The sequence below is a fragment of the Eriocheir sinensis genome, chromosome 68 (assembly GCF_024679095.1).
Source record: "Eriocheir sinensis breed Jianghai 21 chromosome 68, ASM2467909v1, whole genome shotgun sequence".
In the NCBI taxonomy this organism is placed as follows: domain Eukaryota; kingdom Metazoa; phylum Arthropoda; class Malacostraca; order Decapoda; family Varunidae; genus Eriocheir; species Eriocheir sinensis.
In genome coordinates this window covers 2,137,942-2,165,799 of record NC_066576.1, presented here as the reverse complement: position 1 = coordinate 2,165,799, position 27,858 = coordinate 2,137,942, and the positions used below count along the sequence as shown (strand labels likewise).

Sequence of the window (27,858 nt, the reverse complement as noted above, 5' to 3'; positions counted from 1 at the left end):
TTCTTTCCCCTCCTGTCTCTCTCCGGCATATGACCACAGATGTTGCGCCCATTAAACGAAACTTTCCAACTTTTTTCCCCTCTCATCCCTGCGTAGCATTGGTTTTACAGGATTCTTGACGTTAAAATAGAGATGAAAATACTCCCTGAATTGTTATTAAAAGTTGAGATGATCTGGAAGTCACGGATCAGTGCAGGGTGGGGAGGGACAAGGCAATTGGCGTCACCACTCGGCGTCAAACATTCACTATAGGCATCAAGGTTTATTTAATCAGCTTAATATACTGTATTTTGACAAGCGTTGCAGATATGTTAAACAGCATGCCTAAGTCTATATACAGCAAGTCAAGTCATACGCAGGAGGAGGAGAGGGAGGAGACACGGCCGAGGCGTGGTTTATGCGTGACACTGCTTGGAGCCAAACTAGAGAATGTAGAAACAGAGGTTTACAGAAAACGAAGAAAAGCGGACTAATTTAAATCGATCACTTCAACATCCCCTCCCTCACACCCCAGCCCGCCGTTTGTAGTCATTGGAATTACAGTCACGCAATAGCACAAAAAAAGACATTTTTTTCGTCAGTGGCTTGCCTGAACGCGCTGTGAAAGAAGGCGAGAATTGAACATCCAGAGTGCACATACGGCCGCAACTTTAGTCACCACTGAACTAGGCGGGTATTTTTTTTTTTTTAGCTCCAAGTAACGTCATCCCGCTGCTCCGCCCCAAAACCGCCTCCTGCGCGTACCGGTTGCAGATTTGAAGAAAGTGACTCGACTTGGTATATATATATATATATATATATATATATATATATATATATATATATATATATATATATATATATATATATATATATATATATATATATATATATATAGACTCAGCAGCATGCAGCAATGTAAGCAGTGGCTCGTGTGACGTCCTAGTTCACGGTGCAGCAATATCCTCTTAGTCGATGTCGATGTCTTTGGGACCAGTGTAGATGCACAGAGGGCTGAAGACTTCCTTGCACACCTCATCAGACCAAAAGTAGTAGTTCTCGTGGGTCATTGCTGCACACCTGTCGACAATTAATATATAGATCAAGCTTCTAGAAATGACGAATCTTCCTGTCGAGTTGTATCCACGCCTGCCTTATCTCCGGAGCGTTAATCTGGTGGTAGCAGCAGAGATCATGTTTCTTAATGGTCCCTCCAAGCGAGAAAAATGAGAAAAAATCACCCCCACACAAAGCATTTCATAATATATATCAAAGCATTTGTGATCAGATTATGTATCATCTATTTTGGGGGGTTTTTATCATGGCACAAATTTGGCCCGTCGCTTCTACACGGTAAAGCCACAAATTTGGCCCGTCGTTGCTACACTGTTAAAAGGAGTGACTCACCAGCCCGGGGATCTATTCTCGGGGGATATCTCGGTGCGATAACAGGGGTTTCCAGGCGATGCCTTGGGTGGGTCCGAGAATGGGTCGGTGTGTGGCGGGCCGCGGAGAACACATGATTCTGTTTGCCTGAAGGGAGGGGAGAGGAACATCATTTATCACAGGTGCGGGTCGTAGGAGGCTTGCCTAAGATCTTTGCTTCACAAGTGGGACCGGCCGGGCAAAGATCAAAACTTGGCAGCATACTGGCACTCACAGCACTCAACAACAACCAGATAGAAGACAGGAAAAATTATATGAAAAGACTGTGGAATAAAAGAGCAAAGAAAGTGAAGGCTGTAGAAGTGGTGTGAAAACAATATCTTCAAGTGCGAAAACAACAACGAAAAAAACAAGATCTGTGCAAGTAGAGTGATGGACATGAAAATCAAACAACAAAACTAATAACAGGAAAATTAAGCAATTATAAAACTTTATGTTCCGGTAAGTAGCAAATCTTGAGACTAAAAGTGTAAAAAGAATAAATACATAAAGCAAGTGAAAAAGAAAAGAAAAATGAGTTAACCCCTTGCCTGCGGATTTCCTACAAGAAGACATCACCAAGCTACAGGAATGGAACAAAAAGTGGCTGCTACAATTCAATGAAGGGCAATGTAAAGTCCTGCACCTTGGGAGGGGAAATCCAGCACACCAATACCACATGGTAAACACTCCACTATCCACCACAAAGGCAGAGATAGGCCCGGGAGTGTATGTTACCAGGCTACCAATGAAGGGATATCCAGCACACCAATACCACATGGTAAACACTCCACTATCCACCACAAAGGCAGAGATAGGCCCGGGAGTGTATGTTACCAGGTTACCAATGAAGGGATATCCAGTACACCAACACCACATGGGAAACACTCCACTATCCACCACAAAGGCAGAGATAGGCCCGGGAGTGTATGTTACCAGGTTACCAATGAAGGGATATCCAGTACACCAACACCACATGGGAAACACTCCACTATCCACCACAAAGGCAGAGAAATACCTGGGACTGTATGTTACTAGGCTACCAGTGAAGGGTTATCCAGCACACCAATACCACATGGGAAACACTCCACTATCCACCACAAAGGCAGAGAAAGACCTGGGAGTATATGTTACCAGGCTACCAATTAAGGGATATCCAGCACACCAATACCACATGGGAAACACTCCACTATCCACCACAAAGGCAGAGAAAGGCCTGGGAGTGTATGTTACCAGGCTACCAATGAAAGCCAAATCCATGCCAATCGCAGCAGACGGGTTAGTAGAAATTAAGAAGCAGGAAAATAAGAAGAAAAGATTCCGACAACTAAAAGAAAAACAACAATGGGAGCCGTTATGCACGAAGGCAATAATCCCACGCCCCCTACTGGGCTAGATTTGACTGGACTGGACGTTCTTACGGATGAGTGACACTTTTCAGTCAAGTCTCTCCACTTCTGTATGTGCAGAGCGACCGCTTAGACTAGGGCCGCTTTCACATTCGTTTTTTTTTTTTTTTTACAACAAAGAAGACAGCTCAAGGGCACAAAAAGAGGAAACAATAATATAAAAGCCCGCTAAGCGCTGGTCCTATAAAAAGAATCAAAAGAGGTGGCCGAAAGAGAGGTCAATTTCGGGAGGAGAGGTGTCCAGATACCCTCCTCTTGAAAGAGTTCAAGTCGTAGGCAGGAGGAAATACAGATGAAGGAAGATTGTTCCAGAGTTTACCAGCGTGAGGGATGAAAGAGTGAAGATGCTGGTTAACTCTTGCATAAGGGGTTTGTACAGTATAGGGATGAGCATGAGTAGAAAGTCGTATGCAACGGGGCCGCGGGAGGGGGGGAGGCATACAGTTGGCAAGTTCAGAAGAACAGTCACCGTGAAAATATCGATAGATGATAAAGAGAGGCAACATGGCGGCGGAAATTAAAAGACTCCAAAACGTTGCATTTCTACTCTAGTTGATTTTAAGTTGAAGGAAGTGACGGTCGAGCTTATTTTTTAAAGAGGTAGAAGACTATCAGTAAGAGGAGGAGAGCTGATGAGACGAAGAGCCTTAGACCCCACTCTGTCCAAGAGAGCTGTGTGAACGGAGCCCCCCCACACGTGAGATGCATACTCCACACGAGGGCGGACAAGGCCCCTGCATATGGATAGTAACTGTGCTGGGGAGAATAACTGGCGGAGACGGTACAGAACGCCCAGCCTCAAGGAAGCTGATTATAATAATAATAATAATAATAATAATAATAATAATAATAATAATAATGATAATGATGATGATGATAATAATAATAATAATAATAATAATAATAATAATAATAATAATAATAATAATAATAATAATAATAATAATAATAATAATAATAATATAAAAATTGCTAACACTAGTAACAATTGGGGAGGCTCATACGCCCAGCTGCCTGTTGAAGTAAGACTTACTTCAGCGTCCAGTAAGGGGAGCCGAGAGGCATAGCGGAGTTATCAAACGGCCACGACCAGGCGTTGGTGTCAAGGTCGAACCGGCCACCAATCCAGTAGTCCATGGTGAGTCCTGCAAGAGACAATGGCAAGAAGTACGTGTCTGTCACGCTCCTCACTATGTTTCTGCTTAAGTCTATATACAGCAAGTCAAGTCGTACGCAGGTTTGTGGGAGGGGACACGGCCGAGGCGTGGTTTATGCGTGACACTGCTTCGAGCCAAACTAGAGAATGTAGAAACAGGGATTTAGAAAAAACGAGGAAAGGCGGACAAGTTTAAATCAATCACTTCATCATGCCCTCACTCACACCCCACACCGCCGTTTGTAGTCATTGAAATTACAGTCACGCAATAGCACAATAAAAATACATTTTTTCGTCAGTGGCTTGCCTGAACGCGCTGTGAAAGGAGGCGAGAATGCACATCCAGAGTGCACACACGACCCCAACTTTAGTCACCCCTGAAGTGGCGTTTCATTTATTTTTTTTTTCTTCAAGTGACGTTATCCCGCTGCTCCGCCCCAAAACCGCCATCTGCGCGTACCGGTCGCAGTTTTGAAGCAGAGTGACTGGACTTGGTATATATAGACTTAGGATTCTGCGTTTTGTTGTTACTTCCGTCACCCTGGCCTGTGTGTGTGTGTGTGTGTGTGTGTGTGTGTGTGTGTGTGCAGACGTGTTTGTTGTCTCATGTTATTGGTGACATCTAAGTCTATATATAGCAAGTCAAGTCACTCTGCTTCAAAACTGCGACCGGTACGCGCAGGAGGCGGTTTTGGGGCGGAGCAGCGGGATGACGTCACTTGGAGCCCCCCCCCCAAATACCCGCCAGTTCAGGGGTGACTAAAGTTGGGGCCGTATGTGCACTATGGATCTGCATTCTCGCCTTCTTTCACAGCGCGTTCAGGCAATCCACTGACGAAAGTTTGGCTCCAAGCTGTGTCACGCATAAACCACGCCTCGGCCGTGTCTGTTCCCACAAACCTGCATATGACTTGACTTGCTGTATATATAGACTTAGATTGGTGACATTCACTTGTGATAAGTTGCAACGAGTTTTAGTATAGAGCTAATTATATATGTAACAACAATATCCAACCGCAGTATCTTATAATTTATTCAACAATATATGTTTGACTTACGTTCCTTTTTCATGTAGGCTAACAAAGCGCTATATGCTGCAATGTCTTTCAAATACCACAGGTCACCGTGGATGCTGCGGCAAAAGTGTCGAGCCTCGGGCCACGATAACTGTGAGGTAAAGGACGACGAGGAGGTATTATGATGATGATTCTTTGCTAAAACTGATTTTTTTTTTTTACAACAAAAGAGATAGCTCAAGGGCACACAAAAAAGGAAACAATAATAAAAAAAAGCCCGCTACTCGCTCCTCCTATAAAAAGAATCCAAAGAGGTGGCCGAAAGAGAGGTCAATTTCGGGAGAAGAGGTATCCTGATTTCCTCCTCTTGAAAGAGTTCAAGTCATAGCCAGGAGGAAATACAGATGAAGGAAGATTGTTCCAGAGTTTACCAGCGTGAGCGATGAAAGAGTGAAGATGCTGGTTAACTCTTGCATAAGGGGTTTGGACAGTATGGCTGAATTCATACGAGCCACTTTTTAGTGGTCAGTGGCCGCCACAAAATAATGGTCAAAATAGAACACACACATCTCTATGGGTGCATGCACACGGGCCACTTTTTTTGTGGTCGCCACAAAACAGTGGCGAGTTGTGGCGGGCGGAGCCATTTTCCGACCACGCCACTGTGGCCGGCGATAGATACCGTTGTTTCAAATGGCAGCGTGCACACGAGCCACTATCGGTGGCCACCACCCTGCCACCCGCCGCTTTCCCTCTGTCTTGACACATGAACACCTAAATTTTAACTGTCGTAATGATGTATAAGTATGACCTTCACGCATAACTTGTGTTCAGGATATAATGGATAAGCTCTTATATGCTTTCACAACTAATGTTTCATTTCGTTTCACAATTTTGCATATTATTAATTGATTCTGGTGTGGATTAATTACTGAATGTGGTTGTTTTATTTACCCGGAACTAGAAAGGGGAAAATGTTAGGTAACCGCAAAGACTGCTGAATTATGTCAATAAATTACATCTAATGTGACTTAATATTCTTCATGTTCAGTCTTATATAAAAATTCTCTCTTCTACTGGGACATAATTCTTCATGTTGATGTCCTGCCGTGTTTTACGTGGACCAATTATTGTCATAAGATGATTAAACCTTTCCTATGACCTCCTGAAGTAGTAAAAAAATTATCGTGTTCTTTTAGCTCTGTAAATAATGTGTGGAATGCTACACGCAGTAGTCTGTTGCTAAGTATATATGGGGTGAAACCATGGCAGTACTTTTTACAGCGCTTTTTGCCAAGAGAGCACAGACAGCTGCTGCCTCTACGAGATCCGTAACGCCACGTGCTGACCTCATTAGTGGCCGCCACCGAGTGGTTCGTGTGCATGGTGCACCTACCAACCATTTTTCGTGGCGACCATTTTTTGTGGCGGCCACTTTTTGTGGTGGCCACTAACCACTAAAAGTGTCTCGTGTGAACCCAGCCTATAGGGATGAGCATAAGTAGAAAGTCGTGTGCAGCGGGGCCGCGGGAGGGGGGGAGGCATGTAGTTAGCAAGTTCAGAAAAGCAGTCAGCATGAAAATAGCGATAGAAGATAGAAAGAGAGGCAACATTGCGACGGAATTTTAGAGGTAGAAGACTATCAGTGGGAGGAGGAGAGCTGATGAGACGAAGAGCCTTAGATTCCACTCTGTCCAGAAGAGCTGTGTGAGTGGAGCCCCCCCACACGTGAGATGCATACTCCATTACCTACGCGTGTCTCAGCTACGTGAACAACCAGAAGCAAGCTACTAACATTACCACAAAACCAGTTAAATGCAGTCCTGGATCCCGACTCCATATTCTGCTAACTTTCCAGAGACTGCGAAATAAATGTAATTATAGGAAGAAGCAAGTTACAAGCCGCAGAGGAAATGGTTGTCACACTGACCTTAGCCGGAATGAAGGACAGGCAGTCATTTCCGACACGCGTGTACAGCATGGGGCAGCCTGACTTCCGCTGGGTAGAGTTGACGGCCAAGCTCAGGAAATCGACTACTTCACTGCCTGCGGGAGTGTTTGTGTGTCAGGTAACGCCTCAGTCTATATACAGCAAGTCAAGTCATACGCAGGTTTGTGGGAGGAGACACGGCCGAGGCGTGGTTTATGCATGACACTGCTTGGAGCCAAACTAGAGAATGTAGAAACAGGGATTTGGAGAAAACGAGGAAAGGCGGACTAATTTAAATCAATCACTTCAACATGCCCTCCCTCACACGCCACACCGCCGTTTGCAGTCATTGAAATTACAGTCACGCAATAGCACAATAAAAAGACATATTTTTTCGTCAGTGGCTTGCCTGAACGCGCTGTGAAAGAAGGCGAGAATGCACATCCAGAGTGCACATACGGCCCCAACTTTCCTTACCCCTGAACTGGCGGGTATTTTTTTTTTTTGGCTCCAAGTGACGTCATCCCGCTGCTCTGCCCTCAAACCGCCTCCTGCGCGTACCGGTCGCAGTTTTGAAGCAGAGTGACTTGACTTGGTGTATATAGACTTAGGGTAACGCCTTCTTTTGACATGAGAAATCACGACTCGTATATTCACGATACTGGATGGACATGCAATGAATTGTTGGCACTTCAGATGCTCCTAATGATTATTTTCATTTCATAGTCTCGTTAGCCACTCAGACACGTTATATAACCAACCATGCATGCTTGTCCCTACACACACACACACACACACACACACACACACACACAGACACACACACAGAAAAAAAAAAAGTATTTTACGAAAGGGACGAAGAAATTGCAGAAATTATGAAAGTGTTGACGAAAGAGACCGACTTTGACTGGGGGCTCGAAAATTGTAGTGAAGAGAGGCTAAATTATGTCAAGGTTGAGAAAGGAGAAATGTTGAAGCTGATGGAATCTTTAGCTGGAAGGAAAGCTATGGGACCGGATGACATCTCCGGTCATGTGCTAAAAGAGTGTAGAGATGAATTATTGGAACCACTGCATGACATAATAACATGCTCTATAAATACGGGAAAAGTGCCCTTAGAGTGGAAGAGAGCGAACATTGCACCAATTTATAAAAGTGGAGATAAAACTGAACCATTAAATTATAGGCCAGTCTCTTTAACAGTGTAATGTGAAAGATATGTGAAAATATAATAAAAAAAAACAATGGGTTCAACATTTAGAAAAGGAAAACATGATAAATAAGGGACAGTGGATTTAGAAAAGGGAAATCGTGTGTCACCAACTTACTATGTTTCTACTCAAGAGCAATATACGTGGTGCAAGAGAGAGAAGGATGAGCTGATTGTGTATATCTCGATCTGAAAAAAAGCTTTTGAAAAGGTTCTTCACAAAAGGATAATCTGGAAACTACAGAAATGGAGAGGAATGGGAGGAAAGGTCATCGGGTGGATGAAGGACTACTTAACAGGAAGAGAAATGAGAAAGGTAATTAGAAAAGAAAAATCAAATTGGAGGAGAGTAGAGAGTGGAGTTCCTCAAGGATCAGTTCTTTTTCTTTTCAATGTAGCCAAGATCAATATTGTTTGATTATAATAATAATAATAATAATAATAATAATAATAATAATAATAATAATAATAATAATGATAAATTATTATTATTATTATTATAATCAAACAATATTGATCTTGGCTACATTGAACAGAGAGAGAGAGAGAGAGAGAGAGAGAGAGAGAGAGAGAATGATAAAATAGAGAAGTTACAATGAGGTTAAAAAACAAACAAACAGAGATAGTGTGTACTATGGTCTAAGTTATGCATCAAAGAAAAAATTGTACGGGACATGAGGTTGAGCGGCGATCATGTTAGTGCTTGCTTGTACTGTTGTATGTACACTGCCATGTACAGTCATCGTCAGAGGCAGTCATGGCCTTGGGTTGAGTGACGAACAGATTTACTCTGAGTTATTCATTTCGTATTTGATTTTGAATAATAACTGAAATGTCAGACTGATTGAATCACTGATTCTGATGACTGATACCAATTGACTGATTGAGTCCGATTCACTGTAAAAAAAAAAAAAAAAAACATTTCTGTGAGCAGGCCGCGGTGCAAATATCTTCGATAGTTTTCTAAGTACCGCAAAATGTATCGCACGATTTTTTAGTGCGGTCCGCGGTAGTGCGATACTTTTTTTGTGATGCGGTACTACCGCACTACCGCACTAAGTACCGCACTTGCCCACCTCTGTATCCCTCCCTTACGTGGGTCCTGTCCTGCTCCTGTGCTGCGGTGGTGGGGGTGATCGCACTCTTACCAACCCTGCCGAGATTACCGGGTTGCTCAGTGTGAAATTCGTCGTACCCGCTGTAACGATACTTTTTTGAGTGTTTGAGACAGAAAACCAGCCCCTTCACTAATAGTCTGGTAGCTGGGTGGCTCAACCTTGCAAAAATACCCCCCAAGCAGGTTATGATTGATTTTGGTAGAGGAAGTTATATAGAATCAGAATCTGAATGATGCCAAGCTGGCATCATTGAGGAAATTGAGAAATTCAAGATGGCGTCCAAGATGGCCGCCGCAAGGATCCAAAATCTTTAAATGGCTGTCATTTCGTCATTTTTTGGCCAATTTTATATTGTAACATATCAATTCTAAGGTTTTTGGGGTCAAGGAATTCAATGTTAGCAATAAAAAGATTGCAGATCCTCAAATTATTGAGCTATCAACTTTTTCAATTAATAAAATGATAATTCTGTTCGAACAAAATTTATCTGACAGCATTTAGAAATTCAGAAAACTACAATGACACTTTTTTAGTGAGCAAACACATTCTAAATTTGCAGTCACTTTGTTGGTGTAACTAAAGAACCATGAAGTCATTCATTTTAAGGGAGAGAGTCCTCATTTTCACTCTCTGTGTCGTCGTCTTCGTCATCGGTGTCATCCAAAGCGGCATCCTGGAGGGCTTTGTTAAGAGGATTGCAACAGTTTAGACTGGAGTCGACACTGCAATTGCAGAAGGTACTGCAAGCAATATCATTTTTGCGGCACAAGCACCTCCTAGTGGAACATACGTCTGTTGATGAATGACAGCTGCAGCACAAAAGGTTCAGTACTCTGTCGGGAGCAGCCATTGTGTCGGGTGGAAGTGGAATTGGGAGAAGAGTTTGGCTGTCATGGTCTGGTTTCCACCCAAAATCCGAGGCAGCCAAAGCTGGGGGATCAGACTGCAGTGCTGCTTTCCATAGAGATGCTTGATATTGGGCTCTCTTGATATGCAAAGCAAATGCTCTGGAGCTGGGTGGAAGGGTCGCTAGTTTGAATTTCCGAGATTTGCTTTTTGCGGTTTTGTGCTGCCACATGCTGTAGCGAACCTCTGACATCGAGCCAGTTGCCTTGCTGCCGTAGCATTTAGCAATGAATGCAACAGCTTGCTTTTCCAAGTCCTTTTCATCTGTTTCGCTGTCTCCAAGCAAAGGAGGAGGATGCCCGTGTTTGAGGACTTTCAATGCTGTGACTTTCCCTATTCCATACAGTGTACTCACTGTATCACAGCCAGTTAGGGCATGCAGCGGAAGTAGATACTTGGCTATTTCTGCATGCTGGTTTGCTGTCGCACCAATGTCTATGGCATTCCTTGACGGACGGGTTGGAACCAAGAAAATATTGTTACAGAGACCTTCAGATGCAACAAAATGAACCAACAGGACAAAGACATCTGTGTCATCACAAATGATGTGTATCGTTTTCTGTGTTCCTCTTGCGACATCCACTACATGGTTGACAATAATAACATCAGCTTCTTCGTGTGTCACTTTCAAATCTGTCCTCCTTAGACACATTCCTTTTTGGATGGAATATGGCACAGGATCTGGTCCCGTGATGACTAGTTCCTTGTCAGTTCTATCTGTTTGAAAACGATCCACTAAAGCATCACACAGTAAGTTAATGATCTGTACTTTGTTGTCCACAATAGACAGTGACGCAGCTTGAGAGGGAAGTGGTGAGTTCAAAGTCAGATGGAATGGACTGCTTTCTGTAATTGAAGACCGTCGACTCCTTGTGCAACCCTTTGGGCTATACGCGTGGTATCTGTCAAACACCAGATACACATCACTTTGGACCAGTTTCTGTCTCAAGTATGTTTCCACGGCTGCAATGAGATCAATGATTCTTCCAGGAACAGGCCAGTGAATTGTCCAAAGTATTGCACAGCCATCAAGCACAACTACCTCTGGGTTTGGTGTCATTCGAGAGGATCGTTCAACTCCCAAAGAATTCTTCAGTTTCGACTTTGATGTAGCGGGTCGTAGGTTACCTTCGTCTGTGAAAAGGGAAGTTGGAATTTGGGAAAGTTCATAGTCAAAGAGTTCCCTCAAATTGAAATCTTCTGTATCCATAAGTCCAATAGTCCTAGTGAAGATAACTTCAGTGTCAAAGGTAGGATCAGACCGCCCATGTAGTGTTGTCTTCTTTCGTTTGGTTGCCATCGTAGTTACTGGACAGCTGATTGTTTCATGGAATCCATCTGGCAGCTTTGCTTCGTATGCTTCTGCAGACTGTTTTCCCAGTGCCAAGGCTTCGTCTACATTCACCGTCGAGGAAGCAAGTTCTCCTGTGGCAATGTTGAACAGTTCCTTGGGGTGACCAGTTGGATCGAGAGGATCGATACAATGCTCCAACTTTTTTTGTAGGCTTTGTCTGTCATGTGCATCTGATCGGATCTGTGCTCGGGACTCTTCTTTGTGGTAAACTGAGGGTTGTTGAATGTTGTCTCGCATGGCTTGGATGTCATGGGCAAGCCTGCTGCAGCTGTGGAGACTGAGTGACCATCTTTTGGTGGCATTGCTGTTCATTGTGAGTCCTGTCAAACCTCCATGACTATGCCCAAACCGCATGAATGTGCTTTCAATGTACATGTCACTCCATGTGGCGTTTGATGCTCCAGCTGTGTGTCTCATCGTATGTTGGCCTCTGAGAAACTTTTCTGTAATCTCAGGTGGCAGTGCTTCCATGGAGCGAAGATAGTACATGCCATATCTAGCGTAGTTTACATGACCAGCGGCAAAAAAGTATGGCAACATTTGGGATAACGCCCAGAGATGAAGCGGCCAGTCCGATTCCCGTTCTGCACGCGTGAATGCCATAATGATGAGCACTGGTCGGATGAAGCCATCTAGCCAGAGTTTCGCAGTTTTGCTTTTGGTTGATAGATCTGCCATCCAGGTCTCCAAATCTTCAAAAGAGTCTATTTCTTTGATATACTTCCGAAGAATTTCTTCAGCAAGCAGTCTGAATGCCCTCACATTCTGTGGGTATTTCTTTCCAGACAACATTTTCTCCACTCCACCAAAGGTCGTTTTCAGAATGTCTGGGAGTCCAGAATCCATCATCAGTTTGCCGACACACCCACAGAAGCTCATAACTGTGTGGAATCCTCCTAAGCGGGGATAGATGTTTCCAAACAACTCTGGAGATGACCATATGTTATCCAGGATGACTTTGTACAACTGTTGGTCGGCTGTGATGATGACGAAGTTTTGACCACAGTCTGATGTCAATGCTTGAGCCTCAACCAGAGCTGTCTTTATTGCTTTCTGTCCTATGATTAGGAGTACCTGAGATGAAGCAAAAGTGTATTACATGAGCACATTAACTACTTGCTTTGTCAGGCTCTTGGCTAATGGAGAACAACCACCTAGGATCAGTTACCAATCAAAATCTTGGAACTGGTTTAAAAAAAATATGTGTAACTCAATAATTTGAGGATCTGCAGTGTTTTTATTGCTAAAATTGAATTCCTTGACCCCAAAAACCTTAGAATTGATATGTTACATTATAAAATTGGCCAATAAATGACGAAATGACAGCCATTTAAAGATTTTGGATCCTCGCGGCGGCCATCTTGGACGTCATCTTGAATTTCTCAATTTCCTCAATGATGCCAGCTTGGCATCATTCAGATTCTGATTCTGCATAACTTCATCTACCAAAATCAATCATAACCTGCTTGGGGGGTATTTTTGCAAGGTCCACATAAAAATCAGGGTTCTGCTACCAGACTATAAGTTTGTACCTGTGCTGGTCAAGAGAACTTATTATGGTAGACTATGTGAATCAGTATGAAACACTTACATGTGTTGAGTCCTCCCTCTTGAGGCTCAAGTTTGGGCTGGAGGGCAGTCTGAAGCAGAAAGTAAAGACTATTAATTATCCGCAGGTCCACGCGTTTGTGCCACGTCCATGCAGAAGATAATTTTGATGAAGATATGCCAGTAATATTTTCTATTCATTCTCAGAAAAAAAGACCTTTATCAGTGGAAACATAAATCTTGGTCTAATCAAAGTTATTATTTTCATCATGTCCCCGTCCAGGTAGTGGTGTGTGTGTGTGTGTGTGTGTGTGTGTGTGTGTGTGTGTGTGTGTGTGTGTGTGTGTCTTTGTGTGTGTGTGTGTGTGTGTGTGTGTGTGTGTCTTTGTCTTCGTGTGTGTGTGTGTGTGTGTGTGTGTGTGTGTGTGTGTCTTTGTGTGTGTGTGTGTGTGTGTGTGTGTGTGTGTGTGTGTGTGTGTCTTTGTGTGTGTGTGTGTTTGTGTGTGTCTTTGTCTTCGTGTGTGTGTGTGTGTGTGTGTGTGTGTGTGTCTTTGTGTGTATGTGTGTGTTTGTGTGTGTGTGTGTGTGTGTGTGTGTCTTTGTGTGTATGTGTGTGTTTGTGTGTGTGTGTGTGTGTGTGTGTGTGTGTGTGTGTCTTTGTGTGTGTGTGTGTGTGTGTGTGTGTGTGTGTAATAATAAAAACAATAATAATAATAATAATAATAATAATAATAATAATAATAATAATAATATTAAAAATAATAATGACGGCACCTCTATATATGCAGTAATTCCTTCCCCTCAGGACAGACAGAGAATCGCCAATGTTCTCACTCGCGATGTGTCTGTCTTGGTGTGGTCGGCGGGGTATGAAGCTGAACCCGAGTAAATCCCACCGTTTGGTTCTTAGCAGGTCAAGGACTCCCTCTCCTCGTCACCCTGATATTACGGTCAGTGGAATACCGATCCTTAATTGTTCCTCAATGAAGTTGGTGGAAGTGACGTACCCTTGATCCCAAACTCAGCACTTTTGAGTTGCACCTGCGTTTGTAGCAGTCACCGCTGAAAGCCGTGTGCTCTGCTTCCCCGGTGACTCAAGAAAATGTGGCGCTGCAGCACAGACTCGTTAAGTGTATTCGTGTGCAATGTTTTCGTCTCCCCTCGTCTTGTGTATCCTGTGCCGTCTATGTATTTTCATTGTCGCTGTCCTCGTCTCCCTGTTGTCCGTGTCGCGTCTTCATTGTTAACTTTTCTTGTTACTCGTTTATCTTCCACTGTCTGTCTTCGTCTTGCTACAGTTCTCTTCTAAATATTGTTCCACATATACACAAACACATAAATGTTACCTACACGGTACAACATTCACACACACGCACATGCACATAACCACCTCTTTTATGTGTATTGTATATGTCAATGACCTGTGTGATGTTTGTCAATAAAGCAACCCTGACGGATATTGCCTTTCTATATCCGTGAACCAATTAGCCTTAGAACACTCACTATCGCCAACACGTTCACTTGCGTCGGCAGTCTCACAAAAAGTTGGTTTGTTGCGTGCGTGCAGTCAGCTTTATTCCTCTGATGATGTTGTAAAAAAATACTTTTACTGTCATACATATGCCTTATTTCGAGTATACTGTCATTCCGTTTGGATTTCTGCAGCTGAGTTTAACTTAACCCGGTGGTGGTAGCAGCGGGGATCATGTTTCTTAATGGTCCCTCCAGACGAGAAAAAAAGAGAAAAAATCACCCCTCACACAAACCATTTCATAATACATATTAAAGCATTTGTGATCCCATTATGTATCATCTATTTTGGGTTGTTTATATCATGGCACAAACTTGGCCCGTCGCTGCTACACGGTAAAGCCACAAATTTGGCTCGTCGCTTCTACACGGTAAAGCCACAAATTTGGCCCGTCGCTGCTACACGGTAAAGCCACAAATTTGGCCCGTCGCTTCTACACGGTAAAGCCACAAATTTGGCCCGTCGTTGCTACACGGTAAAGCCACAAATTTGGCCCGTCGTTGCTACACGGTAAAGCCACAAATTTGGCCCGTCGCTGCTACACGGTAAAGCCACAAATTTGGCTCGTCGCTTCTACACGGTAAAGCCACAAATTTGGCCCGTCGTTGCTACACGGTAAAGCCACAAATTTGGCCCGTCGCTGCTACACGGTAAAGCCACAAATTTGGCCCGTCGCTGCTACACGGTAAAGCCACAAATTTGGCCCGTCGCTGCTACACGGTAAAGCCACAAATTTGGCCCGTCTCTGCTACCGAGTTAAAGCTGTTGGAGAGAGTGTTCAACCAAATTAAATTTCTTCTTCCGAATCTCGAGATTAATCTTCGGCATCGTCGCTTGGTGGGATCATTGTCTTATTTTTTTCAAAATTATGTCTAATATCGACCACCCATTGCACCGTCGTCTGCCTGCCCTCTCACAACCATCACGACACTCCTTTGAGCTAAACTCGGTATTCACTGACCCTTCCCACACCAGCTATTTCCAAATCCCGAAAAGGAGATCAGTCGGATTCTAATGAGTGTTTTTTTTTTAGGTTCACGGCATAGAGGAAGGGTCAGACTATCACCAGCGTCATTACCCTCTTGACTGCGAATTTCCTACCAGAAGACCTCACCAAGCTACAGGAATGGAACATATAGTGGCTGCTACAATTCCATGAAGAAAAATGTAAAGTCCTGCACCTTGGGAGGGGATATCCAGCACACCAATACCACATGGCAAACACTCCACTATCCACCACAGAGGCAGAGAAAGACCTGGGACTGTATGTTACCAGGCTACCAGTGAAGGGATATCCAGCATACCAATACCACATAGCAAACACTCCACTATCCACCACAGAGGCAGACAAAGACATGGGACTGTATGTTATCAGGCCACCAGTGAAGGGATATCCAGCATACCAGTACTACATGGGAAACACTCCACTATCCACCACAGAGGCATAAGAAGACCTGGGAGTGTATGTTACCAGGCTACCAGTGAAGCGATATCCAGCATACCAGTACCACATGGGAAACACTCCACTATCCATCACAGAGGTAGAGAAAGACCTGGGAGTGTATGTTACCAGGCTACCAGTGAAGGGATATCCAGCACACCAATACCACATGGGAAACACTCCACTATCCACCACAGAGGCAGAGGAAAACTTGGGACTGAATGTTATCAGGCTACCAGTGAAGGGATGTCCAGCACACCAATACCATATGGGAAACACTCCACTATCCACCACAAAGGCAGAGAAAGACCTGGAAGTGTATGTTACCAGGCTACCAGTGAAGGGATGTCCAGCACGCCAATATCACATGGGAAACACTCCACTATCCACCACAAAGGCAGAGAAAGACCTGGAAGTGTATGTTACCAGGCTACCAGTGAAGGGATATCCAGCACACTAATACCACATGGGAAACATTCCACTATCCACCACAGAGGCAGATAAAGACCTGGGAATGTATATTATCAGGCTACCAGTGAAGGGATATCCAGCATACCAGTGCCACATGGGAAACACTCCACTATCCACCACAGAGGCAGAGAAAGACCTGGGACTGTATATTATCAGGCGACCAGTGAAGGGATATCCAGCATACCAGTACCACATGGGAAACACTCCACTATCCACCACAGAGGCAGAGAAAGACCTGGGACTGTATATTATCAGGCTACCAGTGAGAGCCAAAGTCGTTCCAATTGCAGCAGACGGGTCAAACTACCACCGGAAATGCCCCAGAATTCTGCAAAAGCCTTTTCAAATATGTGTGCTTGAGCGACAAAGTGTTTAAGAATACGGCCATAAATGACAGTTCCTTGTCTGTCGACCGATGCAATACATCACAATTTTCCCGGTGTTTCATCCCAGCGACAGTCAAACTGTGGAATACACTTCCAAACGTGATTATTAATTCTAGTATTTGTGAAACATTTAAAGTACATGTGAATGCCTTTCCTCTCTCTTAGATCGCTACCTACTAGATTTTTCCCCATCTTCCTGTTCATTGCTTTCTCCTTCATCCTGTATTTCCCGATATCGGTGAAGTGTCGCCCGCTGGGCCTTTTGGATTGAAGCATTTGGGCTTTCCGGCGGGTCACCTTCATTGATTCATATAATAATAATAATAATAATAATAATAATAATAATAATAATAATAATAATGATAATAATAATGATGATAATAATAATAATGATAATAATAATAATAATAATAATAATAATAATAATAATAATAATAATAATAATAATAATAATAATAATAATAATAATAATAATAATAATAATAATAATAATAATAATAATAATAATAATAATAATAATAATAATAATAATAATAATAATAATAATAATAATAATAATAATAATAATAATAATAATAATAATAATAATAATAATAATAATAATAATAATAATGATAATAATAATAATAATGATAATAATAATAATAATAATAATAATAATGATAATAATAATAATAATAATAATAATAATAATAATAATAATAATAATAATAATAATAATAATAATAATAATAATAATAATAATAATAATAATAATAATAATAATAATAATAATAATAATAATAATAATAATAATAATAATAATAATAATAATAATAATAATAATGATAATAATAATAATAATAATAATAATAATAATAATAATAATAATAATAATAATAATAATAATAATAATAATAATAATAATAATGATAATAATAATAATAATAATAATAATAATAATAATAATAATAATAATAATAATAATAATAATAATAATAATAATAATAATAATAATAATAATAATAATAATAATAATAATAATAATAATAATAATAATAATAATAATAATAATAATAATAATAATAATAATAATAATAATAATAATAATAATAATAATAATAATAATAATAATAATAATAATAATAATAATGAGGATAATAATAATAATAATAATAATAATAATAATAATAATAATAATAATAATAATAATAATAATAATAATAATAATAATAATAATAATAATAATAATAATAATAATAATAATAATAATAATAATAATAATAATAATAATAATAATAATAATAATAATAATAATAATAATAATAATAATAATAATAATAATAATAATGAAGATAATAATAATAATAATAATAATAATAATAATAATAATAATAATAATAATAATAATAATAATAATAATAATAATAATAATAATAATAATAATAATAATAATAATAATAATAATAATAATAATAATAATAATAATAATAATAATAATAATAATAACAATAATAATAATAATAATAATAATAATAATAATAATAATAATAATAATAATATAATAATAATAATAATAATAATAATAATAATAATAATAATAATAATAATAATAATAATAATAATAATAATAATAATAATAATAATAATAATAATAATAATAATAATAATAATAATAATAATAATAATAATAATAATAATAATAATAATAATAATAATAATAATAATAATAATAATATTATTATTATTATTATTATTAATATTATTAATAATAATAATAATAATAATAATAATAATACTAATCATAATAATAATAAAAGATAATAATAATAATAATAATAATAATAATAATAATAATAATAATAATAATAATAATAATAATAATAATGATAATAACAGGTTTATTAAGGTATGGCAGCCGTTAGGGTGAAAATATACAAATGGTAAATACAATAAACTAATAGTAAATAGGCTACGCTAAAGGGAGAGAGAGTGTGGGGGGAGAACTAAAACTAGAGACAAAATGGAGAGGGAGGGTTGTGTGAAGGGGGCAAAGAGAGGATGGCGGCGAGGGAGCTGATCTGCACTGCGGCCCTTCGGGTTAACAGGGCTGTCACTGCTGGGCATTTTTTATCATCCACACTATCGCCGGCACTGATCTTCATTTGAATCGGTCGGTTTGCGGTGAACTGAATGGCCCCTCTTTTTGTTTTGGGGGCAGCCAGGGTTGTTCCAAAGGCTTCGCAGAACTAGGCCCGGGGTTAACCTTTGGAGGGCTCTGCGTGTGGGCTCCTGGAACGAGCGAAGCCTCTCGGACGATGATTGACTGCCCTGCCTATCAAATGAGCTCAGAAGGTTGAGGGTGGACATAGTGGCACTTTCTGAGACGAAGAGCCCTGGCTGTGGCGAGATCAGTAATGGCAATGGGTTCCATCTCAAAGGGGTAGCTATGGGCATCTCCAGTCAACTGCTGCCATTTATGGTTGAGGTTGCTCCGACTGATGAGCATATGTATAATGCGAGTGAGGCTGAAGCACACACTGGGCTTCATGTCTCTTGTTGCAGTGTTTACGTATGATCTTACCGAGATGCGGGTTCTTGGTACCAGAGTCCAGTGCTCCATCGCTGGACTTGGTATAGCGAGGGGTAACTAAGGAGATTGACCATATCCTCGTAAGTACTCGTTGGAGGATCCTTCAGAACTGCAGGTATTACCGGAGTGCTGAGTTCTTTGCAACTGACCATAGGCTTGTTGTTGCAACACTCAAGCTTCATGTCAGGTCAAGAAGAATCTCAAAATGCAGCAATGATGGAATACATCTCGAGAGGCTGAAGGACCTGGCATGTGCTCAGGAGTTTGCAGTGACGGTCTCAAATCGGTTCAAAGTGCTCAGCACCCTGGATGACTTTGTAGAACTGTGGGATACCTTCAAACGTGAGACTCTTCAAGCTGCCAAGAGTGCATTGGAGAGCGCCCAAGATCTAGAAGTGGCTTTGCCTCGGTGGAAACGCTGGAGAATATTGAGGAGAGTCGCGCTGCCAAACTTGTTGGGAACCGGGTCAAATACAGGGCTCTGTCGCGTAGGACTAGAGATCTCCTGAGGAGAAACAAGGAGAGGTATGTCAGGGGTCTCGCTGAGGAAGTTGAGGACCATTTAAATGCGAATGACCTCCGACCTGCTATCCAAGCCCTGAAGAAGCTCCACTCCAAGTCTCCCTCTCAGGTGAGTGCTATCCGAACAGCTGACGGCTGCCTCGTGTCGGAAATGAATGGGCAGAGGTCTCGTTGGGCTGAGCACTTTGAGCAACTGTACATGGCGGACCCTCCACGTGGGCAGCTTCCAGTTGCTGGGTTACAGGTGGCGGATGCTGATCCACCCAACGACGACAGCCCGCTTTCTCTGGCTGAGGTCAGAGAGGCTGCGGCAAAGTTGAGGGGTGGAAAGGCGCCTGGCGTATGTAACATCAGTGTGGAGCTGCTCAAAGCTGAAGGTGAGGCCTTGATCCACGGGTTGCATGCGGTTTTGACTACCGTATGGCAACCTGGTACCATTCCTCCTGACTGGAAAAGGAGGCTGGTCGTCCCTATCTGGAAAGGGAAAGGGTACCGCCAGGACTGCAACAACTACCGTGTCATTACACAGCTCATTGTGCCAGGCAAGATGCTTGCCTACCTATTGCTGATGCAAATTCGCAGCCAGCTGCTGAAGCTGCAGAGACTTGAACAGTCTGGGTTCACGCCTGGTAAGTCAACAACTGACCGCATCCTAGCGCTTCGCGTACTGGTGGAGCGTCGACGTAAGTTTCGACAGGGGATGCTTGGAGCCTATGTCGATCTCAAGAAGGCGTTTGACTCCGTGCATCGCGAAGCATTCTGGGATCTCCTGCAACTCAGTGGGATTCCTGCAATGACTATTGGTTTGTCTGTATTCTGGAACTGAGAGTGCTGTGAAGTGTAGGGGGGACGTATCCAGCTTCTTTCCCGTGAATGGGGGAGTGAGGCTGTAGCAGTCACCGCTCGAATTCCGTGCTCCTTCCCCTCAGTGACATAAGAAAATGGGGCGCTGTAAACACAGACTAAGATTATCAGTGTTTTCATGTTAAATGTTCACCGTCAGTACTTGTCTCAGTCCGTGTCGCGTCTTCATCGTTAACTTTCCTTGTCCTCGTTTATCTTCCACTGTCTGTCTTCGTCCTTCTATTGTCAAATTATACACATAGTTCCACACATACACATCAACACCTATGTCACCCACACTTCACAACATTCACACAAACGCTTACACAAACAAACACCTATTCTATGTGCTGTCCTTGTCCTAATGACCTTTGTGATTTTTGTTCAATAAAGTAACCCTGGCGGATATGACTTTCTCTATCCGTGAACCGATTAGCACTTAGAACACTCGCTACCACCAACAATTGGTGACCCTGCAGTGTTGCTATGGTTCAAGGTGGCTTATAGCCGGTGCCATACCAGAGTGGAGGACCTGGGCAGGGTAACTTGTCCATTCGTCCGCCCTCTCCTGGGGCAAAAATCCTCACCTCCATTTGGGGTTCGTGGGGCTGAGCACTCAGGCCGGGAGAAGTATTACGCCGTAGGCGTAGTTGCCACCTTCAGGGTTCTCCCCCGCCCTCCCCAGACACTCTCTGTGCCCTCCTCCTGACGCCTTCTGCGTCTCCTCCTGGCACCCTCCGTGCCCTCCGCCAGACGCCTTTTGCGTCTCCTGGTGCCCTCCTCCAGACGCCTTCTGCGTTTCCTCCTGGCACCCTCTGTGCCCTCCTCCAGACGCCTTCTGCGTCTCCTCCAGGCACCTTCAGTGCGCCCCTTCCAGGCACCCTCTGTGCGCATCTTCCAGTCACCTTCTGTGCGCCTCTTCCGGGCAGCCCCTAGTGCGCCTCTTCCAGGCAACCTTTGTGCGCCTCCTCCAGGCATCTTCAGCGCCCTTCAGGCATCTTTTGTGCCCCATGGTGCTCCTCCCGGCGCACACAGTGCCACACACAGTGCCACACACTCAGTGTACACGCCATACACAGACTCAGTGTACACGCCATACAGACTCAGTGTATACGCCGCCACACACCACACAGACTCAGAGAGACACGCAAACACAGTGTGACACCCCACTGGGATTTCTAGCTGCCCCCTGGATTAACCACCGCCTCCTGGATCTACCACCGCCCTCTTGGATTACCTTACTCTCCTGAGGATCCTCATATATAGTGCAGTGTGTCCAGCAATAGTTCAGTGCAGCACGTCCCCAGCAACGGTTAGTGTCACAGTGTTACCTACTAAGCATATAGTGTTGTGTTACAGTGCCTTTTTGAACACTGGTTCACTCCCCGAGCCACAGAGGCCCCTGGCACGTGCCAGCGCCTATAGTACACGCAGTTCGTTCTACTCTCACGGACTCCCGCGGCTCCTGGCACATGCCAGCGCCCCTCACTTTTCAACTCGCTGTGGCCCCCGGCACGCTGGCATTTAGCGCCTTCCCACGCAGTCGTTCGACGCACTCACGACTGCCGCGGCTTCTGGCATATGCTTGCGCCTCTCACTCCTCAACCGGCTGTGGCCTCTGGCAAGCTGGCATCTAGCGCCTTACCACGCAGTCGTTCGACGCCCTCACGGACTGCCGAGGCCTCCTGACACGCTGGCAGCTGGCGCCTTTAACACTCGCAGTCGTTCTACTCTCACCGACTGCCGAGGCCCCTGACACGCTGGCAGCTGGCGCCTTTAACACTCGCAGTCGTTCTACTCTCACCGACTGCCGAGGCCCCTGACACGCTGGCAGCTAGCGCCTTCACACGCAGTTCCCTCGATACACTCTGACTGCCGTGGCCCCCGGCGCGTTTACGCCAGTGCCTTTCGCCCATCTCCACGCCGCTCGACTTCACCATGCCTGACGATGACATGCAACTCTTCCTCTACTTCGGCGGTGTCCTTCAGAGTACCACTCTTCTGCTCAGGACCCGTCTACGTGGTTCGCGATTTTGGAGTGCGGATTCAATCCTTCCAGGATCTATTAAGCAGCCAACCACTCAACACACCTCAGCTGAACTCACCCCAGCTGAACTCACAGCGCAACTCATCGCACAACACTACACACCGCAACGCATCATCGTCTGCCACGGCGCCTCCATACCAGGGAAGATTTCGTTCCTCCTTCTTCGTCACTGGCGGATATGACTTTCCCTATCCGTGAACCGATTAGCACTTAGAACACTCGCTACCACCAACAAGGCAGGGCTGCTCTTCTGCCCCGTCGCTTTTCAATACTTGTATGGGCTGGGTACTAGGCAGAGTTGTGGACCACTCATTACTAAATACATCTGTGGTGTTTATCTCTCGCCTAACTCTACTGACTATGTAAAATTCTTTGACTATTTGAACTCTAAAGTGGAGCATATCTTGACTCACTATCCCTTTGCTGAAATCTCCATCTTGGGAGATTTAAATTTTCACCACCAGCTTTGGCTTTCATCCTCTTACACTGACCAGCCTGGTGAACAAGCCTTCAACTTTGCTCTCCTCAACGACCTAGAGCAGTTGGTTCAGCACCCTACTCGTATTCCCGACCATCTCGGAGACAGGCCCAACATTATAGACCTCTTCCTTACCGCTAATCCTTCTGCTTACTCTGTCAAACTGTTCTCTCCGTTGGGCTCCTCCGATCATAACCTTATTTCTATATCATGTCCTATTGTTCCTGTACATCCCCTGGACCCACCAAAGAGGCGATGCTTCTGGCATTTTGCTTCAGCTCGGTGGGACGACCTGAGGTTGTACTTTTCCGATTTCCCGTGGAATGATTACTGCTTCCAGGGGAGAGACCCCTCTGTGTGTGCTCAGCGCATCACAGAGGTGATTGTCTCTGGAATGGTGGCATACATTCCACGTACTTTCTCTACTCCTCACGCTAAAAAGCCTTGGTTTAATCATGCTTGTTCTCGTGCTATTAACCCGTCCGCTGCGGCATAGTTTTTTAAAACATGTACCGCCAGTGCGGCGGGGTTTGAGCTATTTTTTTTTATTGCGGAAATGGAATCCTTGTGGTCCAAAACCAAAGGAAAATGGGTTCTAAGTACCTGTTGTATATGTAAAGTTTTGTGCTATAAGCGAAAACGTCTCTGAGCAAAGCTTTTTCTACGCCTACTCTGGTGAGCGGTGAATACCAGCTGATGATGTTGCCATATCGGTCACTATTTATGTTTTACTTTGTCTACTGCATGTATATAACGTTTTAGTACCTCAAATTGGCAAGGCATGTTCGTAGTGATTATATGCGAATGCGAAAGTAATAAAAAACAATAAGATAAACGTGATGACATGGTAAATACAAAGATATAGTTCTTCAACTACGATGAAATACACTGATGTACTACTCCTAATGCTTCGAAATACCGACTGAGGAGTGAGGACACGTCACGAGTCCACACTGCCGTCCCCCCGATACAGTGCTTCCTTCAAACTACAGGGAACACTCACGCTCCCGCAAATCCCCCACTCAGGCAATTCGGCTGAGTGGCAGCAAACAAAAAGAAACAAAATAAAAATAAATAATAAAGCCTTCAAGGCCTATACGGCACTTGAGGTCTATTACGGGGTCTCCACCTCACCCCGCTGCTGCCCGCCAACCGTCGGCAGCAAGCCTGAGCCTCGCTCGCCACTCTGCACTACGAGTCGACCTCAACTACCCTTCACAGGCAGTGTGTCCCTTTCCTCCAGCCTCTACAAACAACAGAAGGTCCCAGAACCTAGACAAAGACCCACTCCAGGTCAAGAAGTGATCTAATAGGGGCAAACTCCTCAAACAAGGGACAGGCTGAGGAGCGCGAGGAGACACGCCTGACTCAAATAGTGGTTGGGACTTGGGCGAGGACTGAGAGTGTGCCGGGCCGAGCGGTGAGGAGGAGGCGCCCCCCCCCCTGCTCACAGCAGCCCACTGCATCTCGCACGTTAGATACGCTACGCTCGCACGCCTGACACACACACATACCCAAACCACCTCGGCTAGGCTTCCCTCAACTTCGGGTCGCAACAATATATATATATATATATATATATATATATATATATATATATATATATATATATATATATATATATATATATATATATATATATATATATATGTATATATATATATATATATATATATATATATATATATATATATATATATATACCATTACTGCCAGATAGAAAATGGCTAAAAACTGGCTGTTTCTTATGAGTTTTTGGCTATCTTTCTGGCTATCGGCTAGATGATTATTTTTCTGGCTACATGCAGCAAAATTCGGCTAAATCTAGCCAGAAATTGGCTGACCTGGCAACACTGGACACGTGGCCCGCGGCGTGAGTCACGAGATAGGCCTCGCCAGATGGCATCCACATACACAAAGCACAGGCAGCCTTCAGGGATGACTCTGTCAAAATTTGAGCGCTCGGGAACGCATTGGGAATATTCTATGAATATTTTAATTTGCCGACGCAAACGGTGCGTCGCCCGCAGTTTTGAGTATTTGTTTACCGACGACACTGTGTCGTCGCCCGCAGCGGACGGGTTAAAGATAGAGAGGCAGCTCACAAAAGGTTCCAGAGCCTTCGAACTCTAACTAACTTTGATCTTTACATTTCAGCCCGGAATCGTGCCAAATCTATTCTCCGTCTTACCAAAACTGCTTTCATCAATAGAAAATGTCAACACCTTGCTTCTTCTAATTCTTCCCGTGACTTCTGGCATCTAGCCAAAAATATCTCTTCCAATTTCACTCCTTCCTCTTTCCCTCCTCTCCTTAACCTTGACGGCAGCACTGCCGTCTCATATGTCTCTAAAGCTGAATTCCTCGCTCAAACTTTCTGTAAGAACTCCACCCTGGACGATTCTGGGCATATTCCTCCTACTCATCCCCCCTCTGACTCCTTTATGCCTGTTATTAAGATTCTTCCAAATGATGTTTCTTATGCCTTCTCTGACCTCAAGTCTCAGAAGGCTTATGGACCTGATGGAGTGCCTCCTATTGTCCTTAAAAACTGTGCCTCTGTGCTGACACCCTGCCTGGTCAAACTCTTTCGTATCTGCCTATTAACATCAATCTTTCCTTCCTGCTGGAAGTATGCCTTTGTACAGCCTGTGCCTAAGAAGGGTGACCGTTTCAATCCCTCAAACAACCGCTCTTTAGATTTACTTTCCTGTCTATCTAAAGCTTTTGAATCAATCCTTAACCGGAAGATTCAAAAGCACCTTTCCACTTCTAACCTGATCGCCAGTATGGATTCCGCAAGGGGCGTTCTACTGGCGATCTTCTTGCTCTCTTAACTGACTCTTGGTCATCCTCTCTTAGCCGTTTCGGTGAAACTTTCTCTGTTGCGTTAGACATATCAAAAGCCTTCAATAGAGTCTGGCACCAGTCTTTGCTTTCTAAACTGCCCTCTTTCGGATTCTATCCCTCTCTCTGTTCCTTTATTTCCAGTTTCCTTTCCGGCCGTTCTATCTCTGCGGTGGTAGACGGTCACTGCTCTTCCCCTAAACCTATCAACAGTGGCGTTCCACAGGGCTCTATCTTATCACCCACTCTCTTCCTGCTATTCATCAATGATCTTCTTTCCATACCAAACTGTCCTGTCCACTCGTACGCCGACGACTCCACTCTGCATTATTCAACTTCTTTCAATAGAAGAACATCACAACAGGAAGTACACGACTCCAGACTGGCGGCTGCAGAACGCGTAACCTCAGCCATTGCTATCATTTCCGATTGGGGCAGAATGAACCTTGTGTTCTTCAATGCCTCAAAAAGTCAATTTCTCCACCTTTCAACTCGACACAATCTTCCAAACACCTATCCCGTATTCTTCGACAACACTCAGCAGTTACCTTCTTCAACACTAAACATCCTTGGTCTATCCTTAACTCAAAATCTCAACTGGAAACTTCATATCTCCTCTCTCGCTAAATCAGCTTCCTCGAGGTTGGGCGTACTGTATCGTCTCCGCCAGTTCTTCTCCCTCGCGCAGTTGCTATCCATATACAGGGGCCTTGTCCGCCATCCTATGGAGTATGCATCTCACGTGTGGGGGGGCTCCACTCACACAGCTCTTCTTGACAGAGTGGAGTCTAAGGCTCTTCGTCTCATCAGCTTTCCTCCTCCTACTGATAGTCTTTTACCTCTTAAATTCCGCCGCGATGTTGCCTCTCTTTCTATCTTCTATCGATATTTCCACGCTGACTGCTCTTCTGAACTTGCTAACTGCATGCCTCCTCCCATCCCGCGGCCCCGCTGCACATGACTTTCTACTCATGCTCATCCCTATACTGTCCAAACCCCTTATGCAAGAGTTAACCAGCATCTTCACTCCTTCATCCCTCACGCTGGTAAACTCTGGAACAACCTTCCTTCATCTGTATTTCCTCCTGCCTACGACTTGAACTCTTTCAAGAGGAGGGTATCAGGACACCTCACCTCCCGAAATTGACCTTTCTTTCGGCCACCTCTTTTGATTTTGGGGGGGGAGCAGCGAGTAGCGGGCTTTTTTTTAATTATTGTTTTCTTTTTTTGTGTCCATGTGCTGTCTCCTTTGTTGTAAATTTTTTTTAGAGCATTCAATGCCAATAACAGTGTCACTGACCTTATTTTTGTCGATGATGCAGTTATCCTGGCGGAGTCGCTGGAGATTTTGATGATGGCTCCCGAAGCACTGCACGAGGAGGCGAAGCCCTTGGGCCTTCAGGTCTTCTGGGCCAAGACCAAGGTACAGGTGTTTGGAGGCTAATTAGATCAAACAGTACAGTCTGTTCATGTGTGTGTCGAGGATGTTGAGATCTTACTTGGTATCGTAGTTCATAAGAACGGTGAGTCTGGCCAGGAAGTCTTACGGCGGATTGGTCTGGCCCACGGTGTTATGGACTCGTTCAACACGAGTATATGGCGTTGTCGGTACCTGTGTAGAAGGACAAAGATCCGGATCTTGAAGTCCCTTGTGCTCCCTGTCTTACTC

At 43.4% G+C, this 27,858-nt stretch overlaps 1 protein-coding gene and 1 long non-coding RNA gene across 2 annotated transcripts; both read right to left on the bottom strand.

The window, feature by feature from the left end:
* Nucleotides 1-247: 247 nt before the first annotated feature.
* Nucleotides 248-27,633, bottom strand: LOC126988284 (uncharacterized; the record flags this gene model as incomplete). The annotated part of the gene is made up of 7 exons (XM_050846346.1): nucleotides 248-1,059; nucleotides 1,387-1,512; nucleotides 3,847-3,958; nucleotides 5,028-5,136; nucleotides 6,916-7,031; nucleotides 13,095-13,143; nucleotides 27,490-27,633. Coding segments are annotated over 7 exons (768 nt in total), but the record flags the coding sequence as incomplete, so codon positions are not given.
* LOC126988113 (uncharacterized) lies at nucleotides 23,816-24,750 on the bottom strand. Its single transcript, XR_007741464.1, has 2 exons — nucleotides 24,472-24,750; nucleotides 23,816-24,107 (listed from the first exon to the last, which is right to left on the bottom strand). It is a non-coding gene; the product is annotated as an uncharacterized LOC126988113 (long non-coding RNA).
* Nucleotides 27,634-27,858: the final 225 nt, after the last annotated feature.